The sequence below is a fragment of the Zootoca vivipara genome, chromosome 1, assembly GCF_965207765.1.
Source record: "Zootoca vivipara chromosome 1, rZooViv2.hap1.1, whole genome shotgun sequence".
NCBI classification, from domain to species: Eukaryota; Metazoa; Chordata; class Lepidosauria; order Squamata; family Lacertidae; genus Zootoca; species Zootoca vivipara.
In genome coordinates, this window is record NC_142582.1 from 52,824,048 (window position 1) to 52,848,700 (window position 24,653).

At 40.8% G+C, this 24,653-nt stretch overlaps 4 protein-coding genes across 4 annotated transcripts; 1 reads left to right on the forward strand and 3 right to left on the reverse strand.

The window, feature by feature from the left end:
- Positions 1 to 1,719: 1,719 nt before the first annotated feature.
- LOC132592509 (olfactory receptor 5D18-like) lies at positions 1,720 to 2,646 on the forward strand. Its single transcript, XM_060277525.2, has one exon. The coding sequence runs from the start codon at positions 1,720 to 1,722 to the stop codon at positions 2,644 to 2,646; it is 927 nt and encodes a 308-aa protein (XP_060133508.2).
- A 6,487-nt stretch (positions 2,647 to 9,133) lies between these two features.
- On the reverse strand, positions 9,134 to 10,090 carry LOC118097665 (olfactory receptor 5AR1-like). The gene has a single exon (XM_035140779.3). The coding sequence runs from the start codon at positions 10,082 to 10,084 to the stop codon at positions 9,134 to 9,136; it is 951 nt and encodes a 316-aa protein (XP_034996670.3). The 5' UTR covers positions 10,085 to 10,090.
- Positions 10,091 to 14,760: 4,670 nt separating this feature from the next.
- Positions 14,761 to 15,705, reverse strand: LOC118090030 (olfactory receptor 5AP2-like). Its single transcript, XM_035125318.3, has one exon. The coding sequence runs from the start codon at positions 15,697 to 15,699 to the stop codon at positions 14,761 to 14,763; it is 939 nt and encodes a 312-aa protein (XP_034981209.3). The 5' UTR covers positions 15,700 to 15,705.
- Positions 15,706 to 19,798: 4,093 nt separating this feature from the next.
- On the reverse strand, positions 19,799 to 20,767 carry LOC118090023 (olfactory receptor 5T17-like). The gene has a single exon (XM_035125304.3). The coding sequence runs from the start codon at positions 20,756 to 20,758 to the stop codon at positions 19,799 to 19,801; it is 960 nt and encodes a 319-aa protein (XP_034981195.3). The 5' UTR covers positions 20,759 to 20,767.
- Positions 20,768 to 24,653: the final 3,886 nt, after the last annotated feature.

Consider the following 24,653-nt stretch of genomic DNA (forward strand, 5'->3'; position numbering starts at 1 on the left):
CTTCTGAGGTATCACTGTACTGAGAACCCATGTTCAAAGGATCTCTAGGTTTCATTAGAAAATAGATCGCCCAACGCTCTGGTCCTGTAAGTCAGGGGGTAAGTTTGGAAGTAAAGAGTGTAGCCTGCGGCTGGTGGAGCAAGGAATGGTAGCAGTGTTATTTGATCCTTTAAAGATAACTGTGCATTATAATAATCAGGGCTTTTTTCTGGGGGTATGCATACTCCTAAACATTTTGTCAATCTAAGTTTGGCTTCATTAAGGGGTAGTATTTCAACATGCGTAGGAAAATGAGAGTACCCCTAAACATTTTTTTAAGAAAAAAAGCACTGATAAATACAACTGATACAGGCTTTTTCCAGGGGGTACTCAAAGGGATGCAGTAGTCGCACCTCTTTTTGTTGTTGTTAAAAAGTATGGCACTTACTGTAACAACTTCATGGTGAGTATCGGCACCCTTTTCTTTTCTTTTTTTAAAGAAAAAAAGCATTGCAACTAAAGTTTTGTCATAATGTTTCTTTTCCCCAAGATGGGGAATTCTCAAATTGCTCCAGAGATTAAACCCCAAAGGTCATAAAAGTGAATGAAAAACAGCTCCTGCACATTCAAGTAGCATTTGCTTTTGAATTCAAGGCAGAGCATCTTCTCTCCTCCTTCACGGCTTCCCATGATAAGGATCAGACAGGTAAGAAGGGCTGGAATCCTCTCTTTCCTCCCAAGATCCTTCAGAGGCAAAGACCTTCCCTTCAGCATTAACTCTTACAATAGCCACATAAAAAAATTCCTTCAGTAGCACCTTAAAGACCAACAAAGTTTTTATTTTGGTATGAGCTTTCGTGTGCATGCACACTTCGTCAGATGTGCGCATGCACACGAAAGCTCATACTAAAATAAAAACTTTGTTGGTCTTTAAGGTGCTACTGAAGGAATTTTTTAATAGCCACGTAGCTTTTCATAAACTTTACCCCAGATTTAGATAACCGGAGGGAGATTTTCCTTCTCCTTTCACATTCTGTGGTGATTATAACACTAGCAATGTATCCTGCAAGCAGTTTCATGTACACATTTCGAATTTGATCAGCAAATAGATGTTGTAAAGACATCAATAGGTCCATCCCTTGGTTGTCTAGTAAGATATGTGAAAAATGCACCTTTGCACTAGGACAACATTCTAATAGTTTTTAATACTGATATTAAATTGACCTGTTTCATAAAATTTTTTGCACACAGTTTTTTTTCCAGCTGAGATTTTTTCTAGAATGGTTTTTTAAATCACATGATAACAACCTGAGAAACAAAAGCATCCTTTGAAGTAAAAATAAATAAAAAATGTAGTGAGTGGACTTTGAATTTAATATGCTTCTTGCATTTTATTTGTTAATTAAATTTATATGCCATCCTTCCTCACACAGGAACACAGGACAGCAAATAAGAAATGAGAAAACAAGAAAAACATATCCAGTATGAATATAGAATATTTCATAGTGATCAACCTTTGATTAATCTGGTTCTCTTTCAAACCAATTACAGGATCATTTAAGTTATCCAGATCTCTCTATCCAAGCCACAAGACTCTACCCAGACCATGCACAGAATGAAGCCTTCATTCACAAAATAATGTCAACGGATAATCTTGTTCAAAGCTGATCTTTGAGTCAACAATTTTGTATCCGCCACTATATTCCCCAATTCTTAGTGATAAAGCATGATCTGAAAGGAATGGAGAGAGGAAATTACACTTTGGTATCAGAGTTCATCCTCCTGGGCTTCACAGACCAGCCAGAGCTGCAAATCCTCCTCTTTGTGGTGTTTCTCGCAATCTATGTTGTCACCTTGATGGGGAATTTTGGCATCATCCTCATAATCCGGCTTGAAGTGCGACTCCACACTCCCATGTACTTCTTCCTCAGTCACCTGTCCTTTATTGACATTTGTTATTCTTCATCCATCACACCCAAATTGCTCATTGACATCATCTCTGAGGACAACAGAATTTCTTTCTCTGCTTGTGCAGTACAGATGTACCTCTTTGTCAATTTGGTGGTGGCTGAGTCTTACCTCTTGGCTGTGATGGCATATGATCGCTATGTGGCCATTTGTAATCCCTTGCTGTACACAGTGGCCATGTCTAGAAAGCTCTGCACCCAAATGGTAGCTGTTTCTTACATGTGGGGTATGGTTTGTGCCCTAGTTCACACTTGTTCTGCTTTTAGGCTAATTTTCTGTGGGCCAAATGTCATCCATCACTTCTATTGTGACATTTCCCCAGTGTTAGCCCTATCCTGTTCTGACAACAGCATCAATAAGATGTTACTTTTCATTTTTGCTACCTTTGTGGAGACTAGCACCATAGTGATCATTCTCCTGTCCTACATTTTCATTATTATATCTGTATCCAGGATTCGTTCCAATGAAGGAAAATACCAATCCTTCTCCACTTGTGCCTCTCACTTCACAGCCATCACTATATTTCATGGTACCATTCTCCTCATATATTGCCAGCCAAATGCTAGTCATTCCTTTGAAAGAGACAGAATTGCTTCTGTATTCTACACAATAGTGATCCCCATGCTGAATCCCCTGATTTACAGCCTGAGGAACAAGGAAGTCAAAGGTGCCTTCAAAAGACTGATGTCCCTCAGGTAGCATGTGGATCGAGGGTAGAGTAGCCCTGCCACCTTAGGTCCCCGATGTTGCTGAACAACAGTGGCTAGCATGGCCAAGGGTCATGGATGCTGGGAGTTGTAGTTGAACAGCATCTAGTGACCCAAGACTAGGAAAGTGCTAAATTCTAGGATTCCTTCTTGTTTGCTGTTTTGGTGAGCAGCTGCAGTTGCAACGTAGACAAAGTTATTCCTTATGGTCATATGTTCATATAAAGTGTTCTTTGTAAGAAATGGGGTAATCCATTTCTGGAAGAGGGTCTAAAAGATGCACGCATGCAACAAATATTGAGATCTAGAACATATTTTCCAAGGACAGCTGGATATATTGATGTATGTATGTATTCATTTGAGAACATTGCAAAATAAAACCAGAAATATGAATCAAACTTAGAATGGGAACAATATTTATTTAGGAGCCATTGTTCCACATTAAAAAATATGGTAGATTTTGATGATCAACTTTATATTGTGAGGCTGAATAATCAGTGCTTTTTTCTGGGGGGGATGCAGGGCATAGCTGCCAAGTTATCCCTTTTTTAAAGGGATTTTCCCTTATGCTGAATAGGCTTCCTCGCGAGGAAAGGGAAAACTTGGCAGCTATGATGCAGGGGTACGCACACTCCTAAACCTTTTGTGAATCTAAGTTTGGCTTCATTGAGGGGCAGTATTTCAATATGAGTAGGAAAATGAGAGTACTCCTATACATTTTTTAAAGAAAAAAGTACTGATATTAATACAATACAATTGATACAGTGGTTTTTTCAGGGGGTACTCAAAGGGATGCAGTACTGGCATCTCTTTTTGTTGTTGTTAAAAAGTGTGACACTGTAACAACTTCTTTTTTAAAAAATTATTAGAAATTCAACAAATACATTACAATACAATACTCACAATATACCCAATACATACACCACCCTCCACCTTCCCCTACCACCCATGTGATTGACTTCCAATCACATAACTTGTAGCGTATTCTCATCACCTTTAATCTCCTTTGCATATAGTTATATCTATACATTCTTAATCCCATTATTTTTCATTACTTTAATAATTATACAAGTTTAATAACATGAACATATCCTCTTTCATTTTTTTCCATTGTCTCTTTATACTACCCACGGTTTCTACCTTAATCTAAGTTCTGGCCTTTCACTATAATTTTGTTGTTGTTGTTGTTGTTTAGTTGTTTAGTCGTGTCCGACTCTTCGTGACCCCATGGACCATAGCACGCCAGGCACTCCTGTCTTGCACATCAATGCCTTGTCGTGGCGAAGGGGCTTGAATAACTCAGAGAAGCTATGAGCTATGCCATGCAGGGCCACCCAAGATGGACAGGTCATAGTGGAGGGTTTTGACTAAACGTGATCCACCTGGAGAAGGAACTGGCAAGCCACTCCAGTATCCCTGCCAAGAAAACTCCATGGACAAAGACAATAATTTTTTAGATATTCCTTAAATAGCCTCCAATCTTTCTCTATTTCTTCTTTTGGGACCCTTCCAATATTCCTCATTAACCTGACCAGATTGTAAAAGGTAAAGGGACCCCTGACCATTAGGTCCAGTCGTGACCGTCTCTGGGGTTGCGCGCTCATCTCGCATTATTGGCCAAGGGAGCCGGCGTACAGCTTCCAGGTCATGTGGCCAGCATGACAAAGCCACTTCTGGTGAACCAGAGCAGCGCACGGAAACGCCATTTACCTTCCCACTGTAGCGGTACCTATTTATCTACTTGCATTTTTGACGTGCTTTCGAACTGCTAGGTTGGCAGGAGCTGGGACCAAGCAACGGGAGCTCACCCCGTCACAGGGATTCGAACCGCCGACCTTCTGATCAGCAAGCCCTAGGCTCAGTGGTTTAACCACAGCGCCACCTGGGTCACGGACCAGATTGTAATAGTCTATTAATTTGGCTAACCATTCCGTTTTATTTGTTATCAGGGCACTCTTCCAATTTTTTGCTAAAGAGCCTTGCAGCCACCATTGTATATAAATACAATACTTTATCGGCTTCTTTTAAATTCCCTGGTATTATTCCCAATAGAAAGCCTCGTTGCGAGAAGCCAAGTTGCAGGGAACCAGGCAGAGGGCCTTCTCGGTGGTGGCGCCCGCCCTGTGGAATGCCCTCCCATCTGATGTCAAAGAGAAAAACAGCTACCAGATCTTTAGAAGACATCTGAAGGCAGCCCAGTTTAGGGAGCTTTTTAATGTTTAATAGATTATTTTATTTCATTTTTCTGTTGTAAGCCGCCCAGAGTGGCTGGGGAAACCCAGCCAGATGTGCGGGGTATAAATAATAAATTATTATTATTATTATTATTATTATTATTATTATTATTATTATTATTATTATTTCTTGGTTTTTATTGTTCTATTGTCCTTGAATGAGGTTCTAAATAATAGAAAGACAGAATCATATCCCTAAAGATTCAGTATTCCCTTGACATTGCTTGCATGCCTATAGTTTTAATTGTTGCAGACAAATAAATACACACACATCTATGGAGAAAAATAAGCAGCTATAGCAAGGAATTTAGTTAGACACTCACATCTTATTTCCCTCTCAAATGAGCTTGTTAGGTTGATTCTCCCAGGGACATATTATGCAGCATTTATTTTCCTGACCCAGGTGGCCATTTCTATGCAGGTCTAGCCACAATTATCTATGGAATGGTCCCCACTACCACCCAAACATACCAGGGCACATTAATTTTTGCCATGTGTAAAATGCTGGTCAAATAAATGCTTTTATTCAAATTCACGAGCATGTCTCTGGCAGGGCAGAAGTCCAGCTCACCGAGCGCTGTTAGCTGTCATTACACAAACTATAAATATTGTTATCCTGTTCTCTCTCTCTACAGAAAAATGGGGTGATTTCCCTATACATGCAACAAGCAGTTTTTAATAAGGCATACTGGGTATTAGCTAAAAGCCCAATTATTCCTTTATTTTAAAGTGGGCAATAAAGAAAGTTACCAGAATAAAGCAACAAAACAAAACAAAAGAGTGAGTCACCATGTCGCCTCAACCTCATGGCTAATGCCTTAGCTCCATGTAGGAAAGCAACAGCAAGGCCGACACCAGGGGGTTGGCTCCACACATATCTCTGCTCACATTCTACCATGAGCTTGCTGTTGCAGTGTGTGTTCATACTAAAAGTTTATGCATTTGTTACCCACCCTTAGAAAACATTTCATCCTCTCAAACACACTTCAAGGCTTGCCCAGCACCTTCATTACATATCTTTAGGTGCCAGGTGAAAATTTTCCTCTGTGACCCAGCATTTGGCCTTTTAAATGTGTGGGGTTTTTGGGGGGTGGGGGTGTCTGTGTGTTATTGGTTTGTTCTTGTTTTTTTATGTATTTTGTCTTCTCATTTTGTATGTTGTGGACTGCCCTTTGGTAAAAGGTGGTATACAATATGCAGGGCCGGATTTAGGTTTGATGAGGCCCTAAGCTACTGAAAGCAATGGGGCCCTTTATATGTCCTGCTGTCCTTTGTCAACAACAAATTGTCACTGTTTTTTTTTTGTATGTGTTTTTGAATATATACTATATGGTAATTCATGGACCTAAGAGGTATCTAAAGCCATTTGCACATGTTGCCATGCAGCCAGTCCATGCAGAATGTACTGGTAGGCAACCTATTTTTGTTGTTGTTGTTTAGTCGTGTCTGGCTCTTCGTGATCCCATGGACCAGAGCACGCCAGGCACTTCTGTCTTCCACTGCCTCCAGCTGCAAAAGCTGAGGCTGCTGAGGCTGCTGGAGACCTTCTTGGTCATGAGTCCTGGAAAACATGCTCCCTGCCTTGCAGACCTCTTCCCACCTGGCCTGGGAGGGTGCATCCCAGACTGACTCCAGCTACAAAAGCTGAAGCTGCTAAACAGAATCTTTGTTGTTGTTTAGTCGTTTAGTCGTGTCCGACTCTTCGTGACCCCATGGACCAGAGCACGCCTGTCTTCCACTGCCACCCACAGTTTGGTCAGACTCATGTTCGTAGCTTCGAGAACACTGCCCAACCATCTCGTCCTCTGTTGTCCCCTTCTCCTAGTGCCCTCAATCTTTCCCAACATCAGGGTCTTTTCCAGGGAGTCTTCTCTCCTCATGAGGTGGCCAAAGTATTGGAGCCTCAGCTTCACGATCTGTCCTTCCAGTGAGCACTCAGGGCTGATTTCCTTAAGAATGGATAGGTTTGATCTTCATGCAGTCCATGGGACTCTCAAGAGTCTCCTCCAGCACCATAATTCAAAAGCATCAATTCTTTGGTGATCAGCCTTCTTTATGGTCCAGCTCTCACTTCCATACATCACTACTGGGGAAACCATAGCTTTAACTATACGGACCTTTGTCGGCAAGGTGATGTCTCTGCTTTTTAAGATGCTGTCTAGGTTTGTCATTGCTTTTCTCCCAAGAAGCAGGAGCCTTTTAATTTTGTGATTGATGTCACCATCTGCAGTCATCATGGAACCCAAGAAGAACCCTATATATAGAAATGAGCAAAGCAGTGCAGGCTAGCAGGTGGGGCCTATTACTTACATCATAGGAGCCTACACAACACAAAACACTGTTGCTGTATGTAGGTTTTATTTTATTTGTTTTTTATCTTTTATTTTTGAAATGTACATCAAGTTTTCCCCCCTTTAATTTTTTTTGGGGGGGGGGCAAGAGAGGCTACTTTAACTCATACATAAATGCTGCACTGACAATATGGCTGCCATACGTCTGGGAACCGCTCTGATAAATGGCGTCCGGGCGGATTTGTGCTCAACAACTCTGTCCAGATTTTCACTTTTGGGAATATGTCAACCCTAGTATACAAATAATAAAAATAAAAAGAAATTAAAGTACTGTGTACAGCTTTATGTACATTGCTGTGTGTTTTCCCCTCCAGGGTTATTTTCTGCATTATGTGGGGGGAAAGCAGAGCCATGCACTCTAGCTCCACTCCTACAGTCAAATCCTCTGCTGGCCCCATCCTCTGCTCTCCACATGTTGGGGGCATGTCTGTAGAGGGGGAGCCTGCTGAATGCACATAGGCTATGCTATACCTTTGAGCTGGAACCCAGGAACATGGTTTCAGAAAAATGTGGCCTTTGATACGGGAGGTGACTTATAGCTACAATAACTAGTAGCCACTGAGCAACTTATCCTCCATGAATTTGCCTGATCCTTCTTTATGTCTCTAATCCCCTTTGAAAGTTGTCCTTGTTGGTGACCACCAGTATATTTGTGGTGGTATCTGAAGAAGTGTGCATGCACACGAAAGCTCATACCAAAATAAAAACTTAGTTGGTCTTTAAGGTGCTACTGAAGGAATTTTTTCAGTATATTTGTGTTAGTGAATTCCATGAAGTGTGTGAGGAAGTACATTTTTTTGTCTCCCAAGATGTAGTTTTATTAGATGACCATGAATTCCCCTGTTATGGACCTCCTTATTCACTTTTCTTTTTATTACTCAAAAGGGTTCTCTCTCTCTCTCTCTCTCTCTCTCTCTCTCTCTCTCTCTCTCTCTCTCTCTCTCTCTCTCTCTCTCCCTCTCCCTCTCCCTCTCTCTCTCTCTCTCTCTGTGTGTGTGTGTGTGTGTTCCCCCTCACATCCTTCCATTGTGAAAAAACAATAGTGTTACATAATATTTTATTATTATTATTATTGAAGGCAGCCCTGTTTAGGGAAGCTTATAATGTTTAACAGACCAATGTATTTTAAAATTTTGTTGGAAGCCACCCAGAGTGGTTGGGGAAACCCAGCCAGATGGGCGGGGTATAAATAATAAATTATTATTATAAATTATTATTGAACAACAGCAACCAGAATTTGTTGTATTTAATGACTCAAATTTATTTATTTATTCAAAATTTATCCTTTAAAATGAGCATCACAGAAAAAAGTACATTTGAAAAGGGAGTTTTGTATGTCAACAAAACACACATATTCTCCAGGGCTAAATGAAACATCAAACTAAGTGAAAGACAAAAGATGACAAGTTTACAGAGTTGGTCTTTATTAATAAATTATTGGAGTCACAGATTTGAAGCCAATGTGCACCCATTTCTTCTTTTTTCTTTGTTTTGAATATCTGTATTCTCATGAGTTTGTTCCTCATATCTGTGTCTTTGTCTGGATTAGTCTCATGGACAATCTCCAGGTCCACTCTAATAACTAAGAACTTTCTAAATATGTACTGCTACTATTGCAATGTTCTTATATTTTTTCTTTACTGTATATATTGTATTTACATTTTTATTGTTCATTTCATCACATTCTGAAAGCTTGTATGATTCTCTTTTTTGAAATAATGAAAAATGGATGACCTCCAGCTGTCATACTCAGAGAATAGAACTATTGAAGTCACAGGATGTACATTATTTAAATCTCTTAAATTCATTGGGCTTATTCAGTGTGATTATTTTTTACTCATAACTTTTCTTGCATTTTAAAAATATTCTCTGCTCCCTATTCTTCGGATTCTACCTAGCAGATGATTGCTAAAGTAATCCTCAGCTTCCCCATTCCTTTCATGAAAGCTTCTTTCACATCCTTGTTCCTGAGACTATAGATCAGGGGATTCACCAAAGGGATCAACACTGTGTAGACTGCAGCAATTATTTTATCCTGTCCCATAGAGTAGCTGGAGCTGGGTCGCAAGTACATAAAGAGGAGGGTCCCGTAAAACAGACTGACAGTGGTCAGATGAGATGTACAGGTGGAGAAAGCTTTGCGCTTACTGTCATTGGAGCGTATTCTGAGGATGGTAGAGAAGATGCAGGTGTAAGAGATGAGAACTACCAATGTGGTGGTAACCTCATTAAATCCAGCAATAGCAAAAACAAGGATTTGGTTGAGACTGGTATCAGAGCAGGCCAACTGAATCAATGGTGGCCAATCACAGAAGAAATGGTTGATGACATTAGAGTCACCAAAGGACACTGTCAAGGTAAATCCTGTATTTACTAGTGCATTTATAAACCCAGCTACATAAGAAGCAAAAACCAACAAAATGCATAGCCTTTGAGACATAATGACTGTGTAGAGCAGTGGGTTACAGATGGCGACATAGCGATTGTATGCCATGGCAGCCAAGAGGTAACATTCTGTTGTTGCACCAATAATATAAAAAAACAACTGGGTGAAACAGCCAGAGTAGGAGATGGCTTTTCTATGAGATAAAAGACTCACTAGCATCTTGGGTGTTACAACAGACGAATAGCACAGGTCCAGGAAGGATAAGTTGCTAAGGAAGAAATACATTGGCGTCTGAAGCTGAGAGCAAGTCTTCACGATTACAATGATCCCAATATTCCCCATCACAGTGATAATGTAGATCAGCAAGAAGACTATGAAGAGGGTGATCTGCAGCTTGGATCGATCTGTGAATCCTGCAAGAATGAACTCGTCCACCATAGTGCAATTGTCCCCATCCATGTGCACTTGCAAGCACTTGATATAGCTGTCTGTCTATATGTATAGCTATGTGTATATATTCTGTTATTTGAGAGGGTGGAAATAATATTTCAGTGCCTGGTGTACATCATTCACAATATTTCTTAATAATTTTATTATTTATACCCTGTCCACCTGGCTGGGTTTCCCCAGGGATTTGAATTTTAAAAGGTATGTAGTTACTGTTCATGAGAAAAATATGATTTAATTATAATTTTAAAGCCGAAATCTCATAAGTTTTTTGGGAAAATGTGGATCTTTCCCCAGCAATCTCCATTATGATAGTTCAAATGAGAGAATGAAGGTCATGTTATGGTTGGCTCATGTAATGCTCCTTCTCCTCTTCCTTATTTTTCTTCCTCCTCTTATCTTTCAAAATTCCCCTCCAAAGAATCTTAACTATTGTAAGAAAATGAAAATGCTGGGCAGTGAAGGCACTAGAGACAGCAGTTTCCAGATAATGTCTCAAAGTTTGGTGTCAGTAACCAACAAAATGGGTTAATAAATGCATGTTCTGGAGGCACCAAAAACTCAGCAGAGCTGCTACCAACCTTTATTTCCCAGAGAGAGATCCCAGAGACTGGATTCTGCAACAGAAAAAGGCCTGGCTTAGCCTAGGTTACCACTAGATGTAGTTTGGCAGGCCACAGCACAACCAGAAGCTCTCCAATTATTACAGCTGTCAACTGATTAAACAATTTGCTTTATCAGCATTCTGAATTTAAAGCATTTGACTGACTTTTTAATAACCCTCTTGACATCATGTTTTTTAATCATATTGAAACAAATATAACCTAACTGGGTTGTTTTTTTCTTCAATTGAAATCTGTGGCCAATTGTTAGGAGAAGTCATCATTCATACTGATTCTTTCATACTGATTTTTTTCACAGTAATGCACCACAACCCAAACAGGTTAAAACAAATTAATTGAGTGAGCTCTTTAGCTCTGTGCCTCACTGAGAAAGCAATCCTGTACACGTATACTCAAAAGTAAATCTCACTGAATTTAATGGGATCAGTGGGCACCAGATTACAGCTGAAAGCTTTAGATTACAGCTAGACCCATTAAAGTTTTATTATTGCAACTGCAACTTTAGCAAATGCTGCAATGGCATCGGGAAACATCTTTGTTTCCTAGTCTTCTACTCAGTCACAACCCTTTTGTCAACCTTTCCAACAGAGTGAAATTCAACTCTCTCATCTTGCTAGTTAATACTTACCCTAAATTTATGTCTCTAAATAATGCCCTTTTCTCATTTCAGAAAGATACAATGGTCTGAAAGTGTTGGTACATTTATACTAGGTTGCCTGATGTCAAGAGCTTTAGTCCCTTGAGCACAAAATCGGTTGGCTTGAGTTCTTTTCCCTTGATAGTAGAGAAAACAATATTGGAGCTAGGGAATCATTTTTTGTTCAAAACCATTCCCTACTCCCAAAAGAAGAAAGTGTGCTTTTATGTTAGGAAACCAGAAATAATGAGGCAGAACACCAAGTATGGTGTAGAATGAGGATGGTTTTATTAAATATAAGAAGAACATACTCAATTTTATAAATAACAACCATGTACAGAAGCATCTTCAAATTCTATCAGGCTCCTAAGTCTGTTAATTGGGTAAGCCTACAAGCTGTAGTCAAGCTGGCCTTAATTTCCAACTCCCCTTGCCACACCCTTTCCCCATGCCATTTTAGGGGGTGTAACTTAATTTAATTTTGCAAATTTCAATAAAGGGTGGACACCACAGGAATAACGGTCAATTTCATTTTACCCACAGGAGGAGAGATGTATAGAATCATAGAATCATAGAGTTGGAAGAGACCACAAGGGCCATCCAGTCCAACCCCCTGCCAAGCAGGATCATAGAGTTGGAAGAGACCACAAGGGCCATCCAGTCCAACCCCCATCAAAGCATTCTTGACATATGTCTGTCAAGCCTCTGCTTAAAGACCTCCAAAGAAGGAGACTCCGCCACACTCCTTGGTAGCAAATTCCACTGCTGAACAGCTCTTACTGTCAGGAAGTTCTTCCTAATGTTTAGGTGGAATCTTCTTTCTTGTAGTTTGAATCCATTGCTCCGTGTCCGCTTCCCTGGAGCAGCAGAAAACAACCTTTCTCCCTTACAACCTTTCTCCATTACAGCATAGTGAGGAGAGTCTGTACCACTGAATGTGATATGCGCCCAGCCATGATACCCTCATCACCCAACTGCATACACTTCTGCTTATGATAGCTGTGGAATAGGTTTGCAGGTGGACATGTACCTGTCATGCCACGCCCTTAAAGGTGAGGAGGGACTTCTTCGTCTTCCTGATTCATGGCCCATTAAGCTTGCAAAACCCAAAATGTGTGACACAGGTTAAGCTCAACAGTGAGCCATACCCTTTGCCATGACGTCACAAAGCGTAAAATACTCTGGCATCACAGTTTGCCTCAAACATGCCTCAAGGAACTGATCATCCGTTTCAATCTATTCCGTTCCCGTTCACACCTGCAACAGGAAGAGGATAACTTGGTGCTTCTTCCCCCACTGCTCAACTATTACTGCTCTTAACCCCCTATGAAGGTCAGAAGGAGCATCTCCACCCCCATCGTTCAGCCCCAGGGCCGTCTTAAGCGCCCCTGGCGCCGTGGTGCGACGGATCCCTCCGGCGCCCCCCTGCCCCGTTTTCCAGCGCGGCAGGCGGGCGGGCGCAGCGCGGCTGCCACAGGCGCTGCTGCACGGCGGGCAGGCAGGCACAGCGCGGGTGCTGTGGGCGTAGCTGCGCAGCAGACCGGCGGACTGCCCGGCCAGCGGGCGGGCGCAACTCGTGGCGCCCCCCTGGTGGGCCGGCGCCGTGGTGCCCTGCGCCACCCAGCCTGGCCGTAGGGCCAGCCCTGTTCAGCCCAGACACTGAGGTCCAGCTCCGAAGGCCTTCTGGTGGTTCCTTCACTGTCCTCGGGGTTCTATAGCAATTTGAAAACTAATAAAAATAAACTTAAAACCCCTTTAACAAGTAGCCCCTTCAAAAAAAAGGAGCTGCTTAAAAACTGCATTTTTATACCATATATGATATAATTAAATTCCACCTTAACTATGAAAAGGCTATTGCAACCTTCCTAAAAATACTTATAAATAAACAGAGTAATACCAGAAAGGCTTATTTCCCTTAAGGAGAAAAAGGAAATGTCTTTTGTAGAACACGTCACAACTTTTAGTACTGACCATAGATATTAGAGGTGTGCACAGAACACAAGATTTGGTTTGGACCTCGACCAGTTGATTCAGAAAGTGGTGTGCTTTGGCCTGGACCACTTCGGAGGCTACTTGCTTTGTTCAGACCCAAATCAGAATCTTGTTTTGGAGCAACGAAGCTTCAAGTCTCCCCATTCACTATAATGGGGATATTTAAAATGTTTGTAATGCCTTAACTTTTTGAAAGAACTGCTTGAGAGTATAGATAGGATTGTGCCTATAGAAACCACTCTCTCACTTAAACAATCCAACATTTTTTTCCTCACTCTAAGTAACAGACTAATATATGCAGAGATATAGATATTTAACTATCTTCCTGATCAATCACCACCAGTTGAGTCCCTGTTAGCATATATATGAAATTAGGATTATTATTTTTACCCCATATTAATCTCTTACATTGAATTACATTTGCCAGTTATAGATATCTGAAGATCTTTGCAATCCTTTTTTTGTTTTCATCATCCCAAATAATCTGGTTTGTTTAGCAAGCTTGGCCACCTCACAGTACACCCCAACGCCAAATCATCTCTGAACCACCTAAGCACCAGCACCAAGTTGGATTGGCCGGGGGGGGGGGGGGAGAGAGATTGTAAAGTTCCATAATAATTTTTGGATAATAAGCATAATTTTTTTTCTTATTTATTCATAAATAATTAATATGCAAATCATGAATCACCTTTCTCATTTTCAAGAAACCCTTTCTTATATTCACAAAGCTACTTTTGAAATGGTAGTTAGTTGCATACGTTAATAAAATTTACATACTTCTAAGCCAAGAGAAACATAGGGCTAAGCAAAAGACAGAAGACAAGCTCACTGAGAGATGGCCCATATCAATAAATCACTGGAACAATCAATTTCAAGCCAATGTGCAACCAGTGTTATCTGAAAATCTAAATTCCAACATATCTATATTTGTGCCTTCTACTTGTTTATTTGTCTGGTTTCGCACGGAAATAGCAATCAATACAATCTCCATATCTATCCCTTCTAAGCATTAAGAACCTTCTAGAAATCTACTCATAGTACTACAACTACCACTATCACTATGTTCTTGTTTTTATTTATTGTAGATACTGTACATACAAATATATTATTTTTCTTCCTTTTGGTTACTTTATGAAGGCTAGTGAAACTCTCTATTTGAAATAATGATATACAGTATGGATGATATCCAACTGTCATATTCAGAGCTTAGACCTATTATAATCAATGAATGTACATTACGAAAGTTCAGCGGTTTCATTGTGCCAGCCTAGCACAATGGGTATAACTAATATTGAATATCATCCTGTATAACTCTGGATATATATAGATAATGAGCATTAGTTTTTATTCCTATTTTTTCTTTTGTTTTAAAATTCTCTCCCCTCCCCAGGGAGAATACCCTTTGCTGTATTCTTTCCAGTATGCGACTACTACATTTATCTTGAAATCCCGAGTCTCTCCATTCCTTTAACCAAGGCATCCTTCACATCTTTGTTCCTGAGGCTATAGATCAGGGGATTCACGAATGGGATCAACACTGTGTAGACCACAGCAATTATTTTATCCTGTTCCAAAGAGTAGCTGGAACTGGGTCTCAAGTACATAAAAAGGAGGGTCCCATAGAACAAACTGACGGCGGTTAGATGAGAAGTACAAGTGGAGAAGGCTTTGTGCTTGCTGTCATTGGAGCGTAGTCTGAGGATGGTAGTGAAGATGCAGGTATAAGAGATGAGAACTATGGACGTGGTGGTAACTTCATTGAATCCAACAACAGTAAAAACAAGGATTTGGTTGAGAGTGGTATCAGAGCAGGCCAACTTCATCAATGGTGGCCCATCGCAAAAGAAATGGTTAATGACCTTAGAATCACCAAAGGACACTGTTAAGGAAAAACCTACCTGTACTGTTGCATTTAGGAAGCCAGCCACAAAAGAAGCAAACACCAGCAAAACACATAGTCTTTGAGACATGATGACTGTGTACAGCAGTGGGTTACAGATGGCCACGTAGCGATCGTATGCCATGGCTGCCAAGAGGTAACATTCTGCTGTTGCCAAAGCAATATAAAAATACAACTGAGTGAAACAGCTAGAATAGGAGATGGTTTTTCTACGTGATATGAGGCTCACTAGCATCTTGGGTGTTACGACACAGGAATAGCACAGGTCCAGGAAGGATAAGTTGCTAAGGAAGAAATACATTGGCGTCTGAAGCTGAGAGCAAGTCCTCACGATTACAATGATCCCAGCATTCCCCAATACTGTGATAATGTAGATCAGCAAGAAGACTATGAAGAGGGTGATCTGCAGTTCAGCTCGATCTGTGAGTCCCACAAGAATGAACTCGTTCACTATAGTGCAGTTGTCCCCATCCATGTGCACTTGCAAACACACTGTTATTTGAAAGGAGGAAAATAATAAATTTCAGTGTCGTAGGTTGTAAATTAGATTTTGAAAGGCTGCTGGTTATGATAAAGACAAGATTATTTAACATTCAAAATCTCTTAGGAAATATCATCATTTTTATATATAAAAAAGGAGGAACTTGTCTGAGCAATCTCCATTTTGATCATTTAACTGAAAATACACAGGTGTTGTTTCAGTTACTGTTCTTTCTCCTTTTTAAAAAGACCCCCCCTAAATATATTTATATATTGTGAGAAAATTAAGGATACTGGGCAGTGCAGAGGCACTAGAACAGCAGGATAGATTTACCTATTAATAATATATAAAAACAAGAAGAAGAATAAAATGGGAGAAAAAGGAGATTGTAGGCCACTTTTCCCAATAAGAGTTCCAGGAGGATTTGCCTATGGGGTCCTAAGAGTTCACATACTAATCAGATAACCATTAATAAGTCTAATCTTCTGATGTATTTATGACCCTGGTTAAGAACTCCAGCAATGACGAGTTATTTGGACTTAAGCTACACCCAGTTGACTTCATTTAAACTCAATATCATTTCCTCAAGTGTTGGGAATAACAATTGATGGTAGCACTGTTTTGTTCATATCCTGTTTATGAGCTCCCCATAAGGATCTGGTTGCTTAGGTCAGGATGCTGAATAAGACAGGTCTTTGGTCAGAGCTCTTTTAAAGTTTTCATTAATGTAACATACTGATGTTACTCGCCAAGCCAATAAAGGAGTTCCACATATGGAAGCAAAATTCCACAGATGGAATGTTCTCTATATTTGGACATGGGCACCAGGTTAAGAAATATAAGATGACAAATCATCTGGGAAAGAAGCAAATCATTTTCTTTACATCAGGGTAGATGTCTCTCACTGATAAATTTAGGTAGAATAGTTATCTCCTTTTTAGCCATAAATGCTTTAAATTCATTGTGAATTCTCTGAGAATCTGAGGACAACGTCAACTTGTATGCCACATTGGAGAAAGGGAGAGATCTGTACTCACCACAGTTTCAGACAACAATTATAGCAGCAATGGAAAGGGGGAATTTTGAAGTTGGTGTCTTAATTATTATTCTGCACCTGAAGTGTATGTCTTCTCTTAGTCATCAGCTTCCCAAATGAAGATGTAGTTATTTTATCTTGAAGATCTGGGTTTGGGTAAACCCATTGGGATACTTACACCTGATGGACCTCTGGAGTAGTAAGTCAAGCTGCTCTGTTAATAATTCTTTGTTTACCTTGCGACTTTGCCAAAATGTTTTTGGTTTGATATGGAGGAATCTCTAAATAATACGCAGTGGAAAGATATTATGGATGAAATGGTTATGGGTGGTTCACGCTTGACAGACCTCATTGGAAGGGAATATAAACTTCCACAAACTGTTACAAAAAGTAGCTTTATTATACTGTCCTTTCTTTGTTGGTGGAGTGCCAGGATTTTGCAAGACAAAAAAGTAATTTTCTCCACACTGTACTTTAACAACAACAACAAAACTCCTGTGGCAGTTCTAGCATACAGAGATTTGTTAGTACAATCTCCCGTGGGGCACTGCCTAATGAAAGAATTGCTGGATTCTCTGTTAGTGCCATCTGTAACCATAAAGGAAAGAGATTTTTTGTGAACTCTAATATTTATTTATTTATTTATTACTTAGACCCTATTCTTTACCCAGTTGTCCCAGGATGAGTTGCAAAAATACCACAAATAAAACAGGTGCAAGTTATCTTGAATATATTAAAATAAATATGCAAAATATGATTGGATCCTAAAGGACTACAGTTGGTGGGAAGCAATCTGCCTCTTGGGCTATGGCTTGGCAGCAGCTGAGAACATCTAAGATGCAGCTTGAAAAACTGGCAAGGCATTTTTTAATATTAAAAAAATACTAGAGAAAAGAAACGAACATAAGACCACTGCATCATACCAAAGGCCCATCTAGTCCAGCTCATACCTGCCAAGTTGCTGTCAGAGAAATAAGGGACCGGGCCAGAAATAGCAGACCGGAAGTAGCGCTGCCGCCATTTTGGAACTGGGCGGAGCATGCTCAGAAGTGACTTTTGATGCTGCTTTGCCCATTTCCAAAATGGCCACCGCGCCAGAAGTCGCACTGCAGCCATTTTGGAACTGGGCAGAGCAGCATCAAAAGTCGCTTCTGAGCATGCTCCACCCAGTTCCAAAATGGCTGCCGCACCAGAATAAACCGGGGGGGAAACAAAAAAAATCATTTTTTCAGCTTGGGGCAGCTGGAAAAACGGGGATTTCCCAGGGAATATGGGAGACTTGGCAGCTATGGTCCAGCTTCCTGTTCTCACTCTCTCCACTTTTGCTTCCTGCCAGCTGTCCAGTATGAGAAGATCAATTGCCATTTCCCCATGATTTGGAGAAGGATTTTCGACTTGCACCTTAGAGAGGTTTACCTATAACAGCAATGAGACCTCACATAACTAAAACAGTTTGGCATTGGGGTCTATTGGTGATGCCAAACTTCATTTTGAAAAGTGTCTTAATTGTATTTTACCCTATTGGTATTGAAAATAAAACTCACAAGGAAATCAACAAGCAGTACTTCTAGTACCGGTACTAACATTTTTCATGGTCTTGAAATGTTCATTTTGCCAGCTACATTCCAAGGAGGACTCTCTTTTCTTCAAGTTCTTCCTCAGTATTTTGAGGATAGCATGGTTTGCATTAACCTGACTCTTCTTGCCCAAAGTCACCTTCCAGGGTAGGTATTTGACACATACCCAGAAGCTGATTAATTTAACTCAGGAATGGCTAACCTACAGCCCTCCAGATGCTCCTGAACTATCACCTCCCCTGATCATTGCCCATATTGGCTGGAACTGATGGAAGTTGGGAGTCCAGCAGCATCTGAAGGGACACAGGTTCTCCACCTCTAATTTAACCCTTTATTCATGATGAAACAATGAATTATTGCTGAGATGGACCGGAACCTTTTATGAAATGGTATTACAGAGCAACACATTTCCTCCGAGCAATCAGCTTTATGGGAATATTCACATTTGAAAAAGTCAAGTGTACCCCAAGGGCATGTAGTTTGGTTTGTGTATGAAGGACTCATTGTCAAGTGCAGACTGGGATGGCAGACTCTAGAGGGAAACAAGGCAGGTGAAGAGAAATGAAAAAGCTGAGAGAGCTGTGTTGATGGCTGTGGAGAGCTCAAAGGGCCTTCTTAGTAGTCGCGTCTACCCTGTGGAATGCCCTCCCATTAGATGTCAAGGAAATAAAGTATATTTCCTATTTTTTACACCTTGCACTTATTATGAGGAATTTCTCAACATCTATCATGGGACTCTTGCACACTGCTTATATGTTGCTGCTTAAAAAAATAATCCTGACCCTTTCTCCAAGCAGAGGGTAGCTTATTAATTTATTTGCAGTGTTTATTTACTGCCCAGTAATTAAGGTTCTCTGGGTGTGTAGAGTAAACATGGTCTCCTTATTACCTTTTTATCCTCACAGCAATTCTATGAGGTATATAGTAGCATATATTCTATATTTTATATTCTAAGTAGTAGAATATTCTATATTCTAAGTAGTAGAATATTCTATATTCTATATTCTAAGTAGAATATTCTATATACTAAGTAGTAGTGATCGGCTCAAGATCTCCCCATGAGACCACTCTGCTTTTGTGTTTCCTCACAATCTTAAGATCTCATGTTCACCTCCACAGCCCTCTCTCGTTGCAACCACACATGATTTGTGATATCTTCTACATATTTATTGTATGAGGTAATCATAAATAAGCAATTTAAGAATAGGGCATTTTACCCTCTTTTATTTTAAAAAAAAGGCTCAGCAATTTTTGGGGTTTCCTAAAAAAATCTCAACAACTTTTGAGGTGTCCTGGTTGTTGCTTCTTAATATATGGCAACCCTAAGCTACAATGAGCACTTTCAGCTTATATTATTTGCTGAACTTATATTGATCCTTAAGATCATCGTATAGGCAGGGAGGCTACATTTTTGTGATTTTAATATCGGACATGCAAGATAATGGACTAGCAATAGTCCATTACCTTGCAGAAATTGTTGCTAGCTATTCATTTGGTTACATACCTTCCTCTGAATGCCTCCTAAGGCATCCTTAACGTCCTTGTTTCTCAGGCTGTATATCAAGGGATTCAGTAAGGGGATGACAATTGTGTAGAACACAGCAAGGGTTTTGTCCGTGACATCTTGAAGAAACGATCCTCTGCCAGAGTTTGGTCGGAAATGCAAGATAAGAATTGCCCCGTGGAAGATGGTAACTGCAGTGAGGTGCGAGGTGCAAGTGGAGAACGCCTTGAGTCTACCTGCCCTTGAGCTGATCCTCACAATGTTGATGAGAATGTACACATAAGAGACGATGACACTCACGATGGTGGTTCCTTCTACAAGCCCAGCCTCAAAGAAAATCAGCCGTTCGTTGATGTAAGTATCCGAACAGGAAAGCGATAAAAGTGCAGTGATGTCACAATATACATGGTTGATTTCGTTAGATCGACAGAACGACAGCCTGAAGGTGAAGACTGTGTGGAGAAGAGAGTGCAGAAGCCCAAGGGCATAGGACCCCACCACCAGAAGTGTACAGATTCTAGGAGACATGAGGACTGGGTACATCAAGGGTTTGCAGATAGCCACATAGCGATCATATGCCATTGCAGCCAGGAGAAAGCACTCTGTACTCCCCAGGCCTATCACAAAGTACATTTGCAATGCACACCCAGTGAGGGAAATGGTCTTTTTATCTGCTAAGAGATTCAGAAAAGTCTTAGGGGCAACCACAGAGGAGAAGCATGCATCGAGGAGAGAGAGGTTGCTGAGAAAGAAGTACATTGGAGTGTGGAGCTTGGGACAGGCTCTTATTAACACAAACAGTCCTAGATTTCCCACCAAAGTAGCAATATAAATAGCAAGGAAGACTAGGAAGAGGACAATCTGTAGTGTGAGATTGTTTGTTAACCCTACAAATACAAACTCATTGATGATTACAGTGGAGTTTTTCTCTTTCATTGCATTCAGATTGTTTTATTCCAGAGCTGTAAAATAAAGAAACACGGCAACTGAGAAGAAACGACCATTTATTCATCATGCACATGAGAAATCTATGCAATTCATTTGCCCCCAGTGACTCCCTTGTTTTATTTAGACAAATATAGGAAGGATTTCTATCAAAGGTACCAGGCGTTTGGGGATAGAGGGAGTGTCTTACCTTCTTCTTCAGCTCCACAAAGGTATCTGCTTATACAACATGGGGGCCTAGTTATAGGTAGGGAAGGATGTGATGAAGACACCCACACAAACTAAGAATGTACCCCACACAGCTAGCACATCCTTTGTTAATGTAGGGAACTGGCTATACCAGGAAGCAATGTAGCAATGGCGTTGAAAGTGAATACCCTCCAGCCCAGCCCAGAGGAAAACCAGGACATGCAACTTTTGGGGCTGAAATCTCAAAGGAGCCAGGGGACTTGTGCACAGACACAGCACCCCAAAATGGGATGTCCCACTTAAATTGGGACAGTTGAGGGGTATGAAAGTGTGCCTTTGATTCTGCTGCTACAAGAATGCTGTTGTTAAGAGTCTCTATTACTGAGGATGTTGAGAAAGAATATGTAGTCGAAGTTATGCAAGTAAATTCAAGAGTTCGACTGAAAACTTCCTCTCACTCCTGTTTTAAGTGTATAACCAAGACACTCAGAGTAGCATTTATGATAATCATTAAGCATACAGTGGTACCTCGACTTACGAACGACTTGACAACCGAATTTTGCGACTTACGAATGGGGCAAATGGCCGCACGCTTATGAATTTCTCAACATCCGAACGGAAACCGCGGCGGTTTTAGATAGGGTCTTTTTGACTTACGAATTTTTAGATGGGGTTGCTTCGACTTACCAATTTTTCTGTTTCCAATGCATTCCTATGGGAAACCGCGCTTCCAATGCCGCTTTTTGGCTTACGAATTTTTCGACCTACGAAGGTGCCTTTGGAACGGATTAAATTTGTAAGTCAAGGCACCACTGTACTTAGAATTTTTCCAGAAGCTATTTTGACTGTTCAGAGGGTGCCTTAGAAAAAATTCTGCACATTTTCCTTCCCCTTCTAAACTAAAATGACACTGCAGGATCTGGTATGTGTTACAGCTAAGTAACAACTCTGACCCTTGGATTCCTGAGCATAATCTTATCTTGATAACTATGCTTGGAGGGTACATGCACTACAGTTTTGAAGAAAAATAATCAGTGTGCTGATCAGCTAGTTTGCAGTGGCATCACGAAGCACTCTCTCCTTTCTCTGGAGAGCATTAAAAAAAACCATAAATTTTTTAATGTATATATGCCTGCATAACAGAGCTCATATAAATAATGCAAGCAGCAAACAAAATAACAAACAAATAGGCAAAAAGCCTGCCACAAGGATCAGTCAAACATGTTTCAAAATCATCATTAACAGAAGAAGTGCATATACAAGTATATACCAAATAAAGAGCAAAGTTGGGGGAAAGTATATGCAGAAAAACAAGGTGTGTGGTTGTAAGAAAGCAACATACTGGCTCCTGCTTTCTTATATGTCTCTACTCACTCTTAAAGGAAACCGGGGTGGTAGAAGATCTGAAGAAATAAATGGAGAATGAAATTGCAGCAAAGGAACTTCATTCCAGAGAGATAACTATGTTGGTCGCTTGCAGTTAAACCCAAGGAGAGAAATGTGACAATGAGCACAATTATTGTACCCAGAAGCATTCTTAGACAGAGTCCACTTTGTCAGCTGCATGGAATGGCATGTATATAGAACTGTAGAGCTTTTATTTTATCCCTATCACCCTCAGGGCTCCATGTCCTTGGAGAACTTCACAGAATTCATCATTTTAGGAATTCATCTATTGGGAAAATGTGATATACTCTCCCCAAGACACAACTGTATTGAGGCACAGAATTTGTCCATTGTGTGACCAGGTGTGACAGCCCCAGCCCCCCTGGAACGTGGGAAAGCAAATAAAGACTCTGACAATGTTGTGGGATTAAAATTAGGCCACAACTTTATTAAACTTCTGAATGTAGGAAGACCTTGGCTTAGGCTTTGGGCGTGAATCCCTCCCAGCTCCCCAGCCAGGGAACTGGGGCACATCAGGGTAAATAGGATATGGGGGTGCTCTGCGCGACGTAAGTGTAGGCAGGCAGCCAAGCCCATATCCCCCCACGCAGGGGAGTTCACTGACAACTTTTCAGTGTATGGCCAGTGACACCCATTTATGTAACCCCTTTAAGAGGGGACCCTGGAATCGCCACCACAGGGGGTGTGAGTCACCATTTCACCACCCTATTATAGGGAAGAAAAGACAAGGATTCCACCCAAGGCCATAACCGCCAAAGTTGTGACGAATTGCTACAAGGAAGACAAAACCTGCCAATGCGGGGAAATTTCTTCCCGGTCCTTCAACAGCAACCAGTCAAAGACCGTAGCAGCACCCGCTAAACAGGAAGAAAAAGTTAACATGTAAACAAGAAACATTAACAAAGGGAGGGGAGGGAGGGTGAATCTCCAGAGCCGCCTACCTAGCTAATACCGGCTCCTCCCCCTATTTATAATGGGTCTGGCCCCACTTCCCAGGAAATAAAACTTAAAGCTGACCACTCCCCAAAAAGTCTAAAGAGTACTACTGTCTGGAAACCTGACAGCTAATTCATACCCTCCACCAGCATTACTCCAATTAAAATAAGGCGTCCAATTCCATAATAATGATAATGATGATTTTATTATTTATACCCTGTCCATCTGACTGGGTTGCCCCAGCCATTCTGGGTGCCTTCCAACATATATAAAAACATAATAAAAGATTAAACATTTTAAGAAAACTTCCCTATACAGGGCTATCTTCAGGTGTCTTCTAATGGTTGTAGAGTTACTGATCTTCTTGGCTCAGTGGTTGGATGCCCTCTAACATTTCACCAATGAAAATAGGGACATCCTAAGGAAAAGAGGGACGTTCAAGGATCAAATCAGAAACTGGATCAGCTTTTGCAAATTGGGAACTGTCCCTGGAAAATAGGAGCACTTGTAGGGTTTGCTAATTTTCATGTCCTGAAACTAATTTCTTCAAGAGTTCTGAACAGCACTGAAAGGTTCCTGTTCAGAGTTGACTGAACAGGAGCACATGTCATACTCCCTATGACTTAGGGCAGGAGTGATGAATCTGTGGTTCTTCAGACATTGCTGGACTGTAACTCCCATCTTGCCTGATCATGTGTCTGGTGGGAATTGGAACCCAGTGACACCAGGAGGGGCACAGCAACTCCCCATCTCTGATTTTAGGAGGTGGGGATACGATGCACTATTAAGCACTATGTTAATCATACAAAAGAGAATAGTTAAAACAGTGGTCAAACTCCATATTAGGGGATACACCATACAGTGGTACCTCGGTTTACAAACACAATTGGTTCCAGACGTCTGTACTTAACCTGAAGCATACTTAACCTGAAGCGAACTTTCCCATTGAAAGTAATGGAAAGTGGATTAATCTGTTCCAAACGGGTCTGTGGAGTTCTCAACCTGAAGCGTACTTAACCTGAGGTATGAGTGTAATTGGTTCCGGAAGTCCGTACTTAACCTGAAGTGAACTTTCCCATTGAAAGTAATGGAAAGTGGATTAATCCGTTCCAGACAGGTCCGCGGAGTACTTAAACTGAAAATACTCAAACCGAGGCATACTTAAACCGAGGTATGACTGTATATCATTCATAGCATAGAATGTTCCCTTGATTCAGCTTGGAATAATATTGACACAGTTTAAGGGAATCATTACATTCCTCACCAAATCAGCACATAGAGGCCAGGGGGACTTTGGTGCATCTTTCTTTCTTTACAGATTTAATAATGCCATGCCCATTTGCTTTTATAAGGT

Coding starts and splice junctions, on each gene's coding strand:
- LOC132592509 (XM_060277525.2), top strand. CDS start 1,720: ATGGAGAGAGGAAATTACACTTTGGTATCAGAGTTCATCCTCCTGGGC.
- LOC118097665 (XM_035140779.3), bottom strand. CDS start 10,084: ATGGATGGGGACAATTGCACTATGGTGGACGAGTTCATTCTTGCAGGA.
- LOC118090030 (XM_035125318.3), bottom strand. CDS start 15,699: ATGGATGGGGACAACTGCACTATAGTGAACGAGTTCATTCTTGTGGGA.
- LOC118090023 (XM_035125304.3), bottom strand. CDS start 20,758: ATGAAAGAGAAAAACTCCACTGTAATCATCAATGAGTTTGTATTTGTA.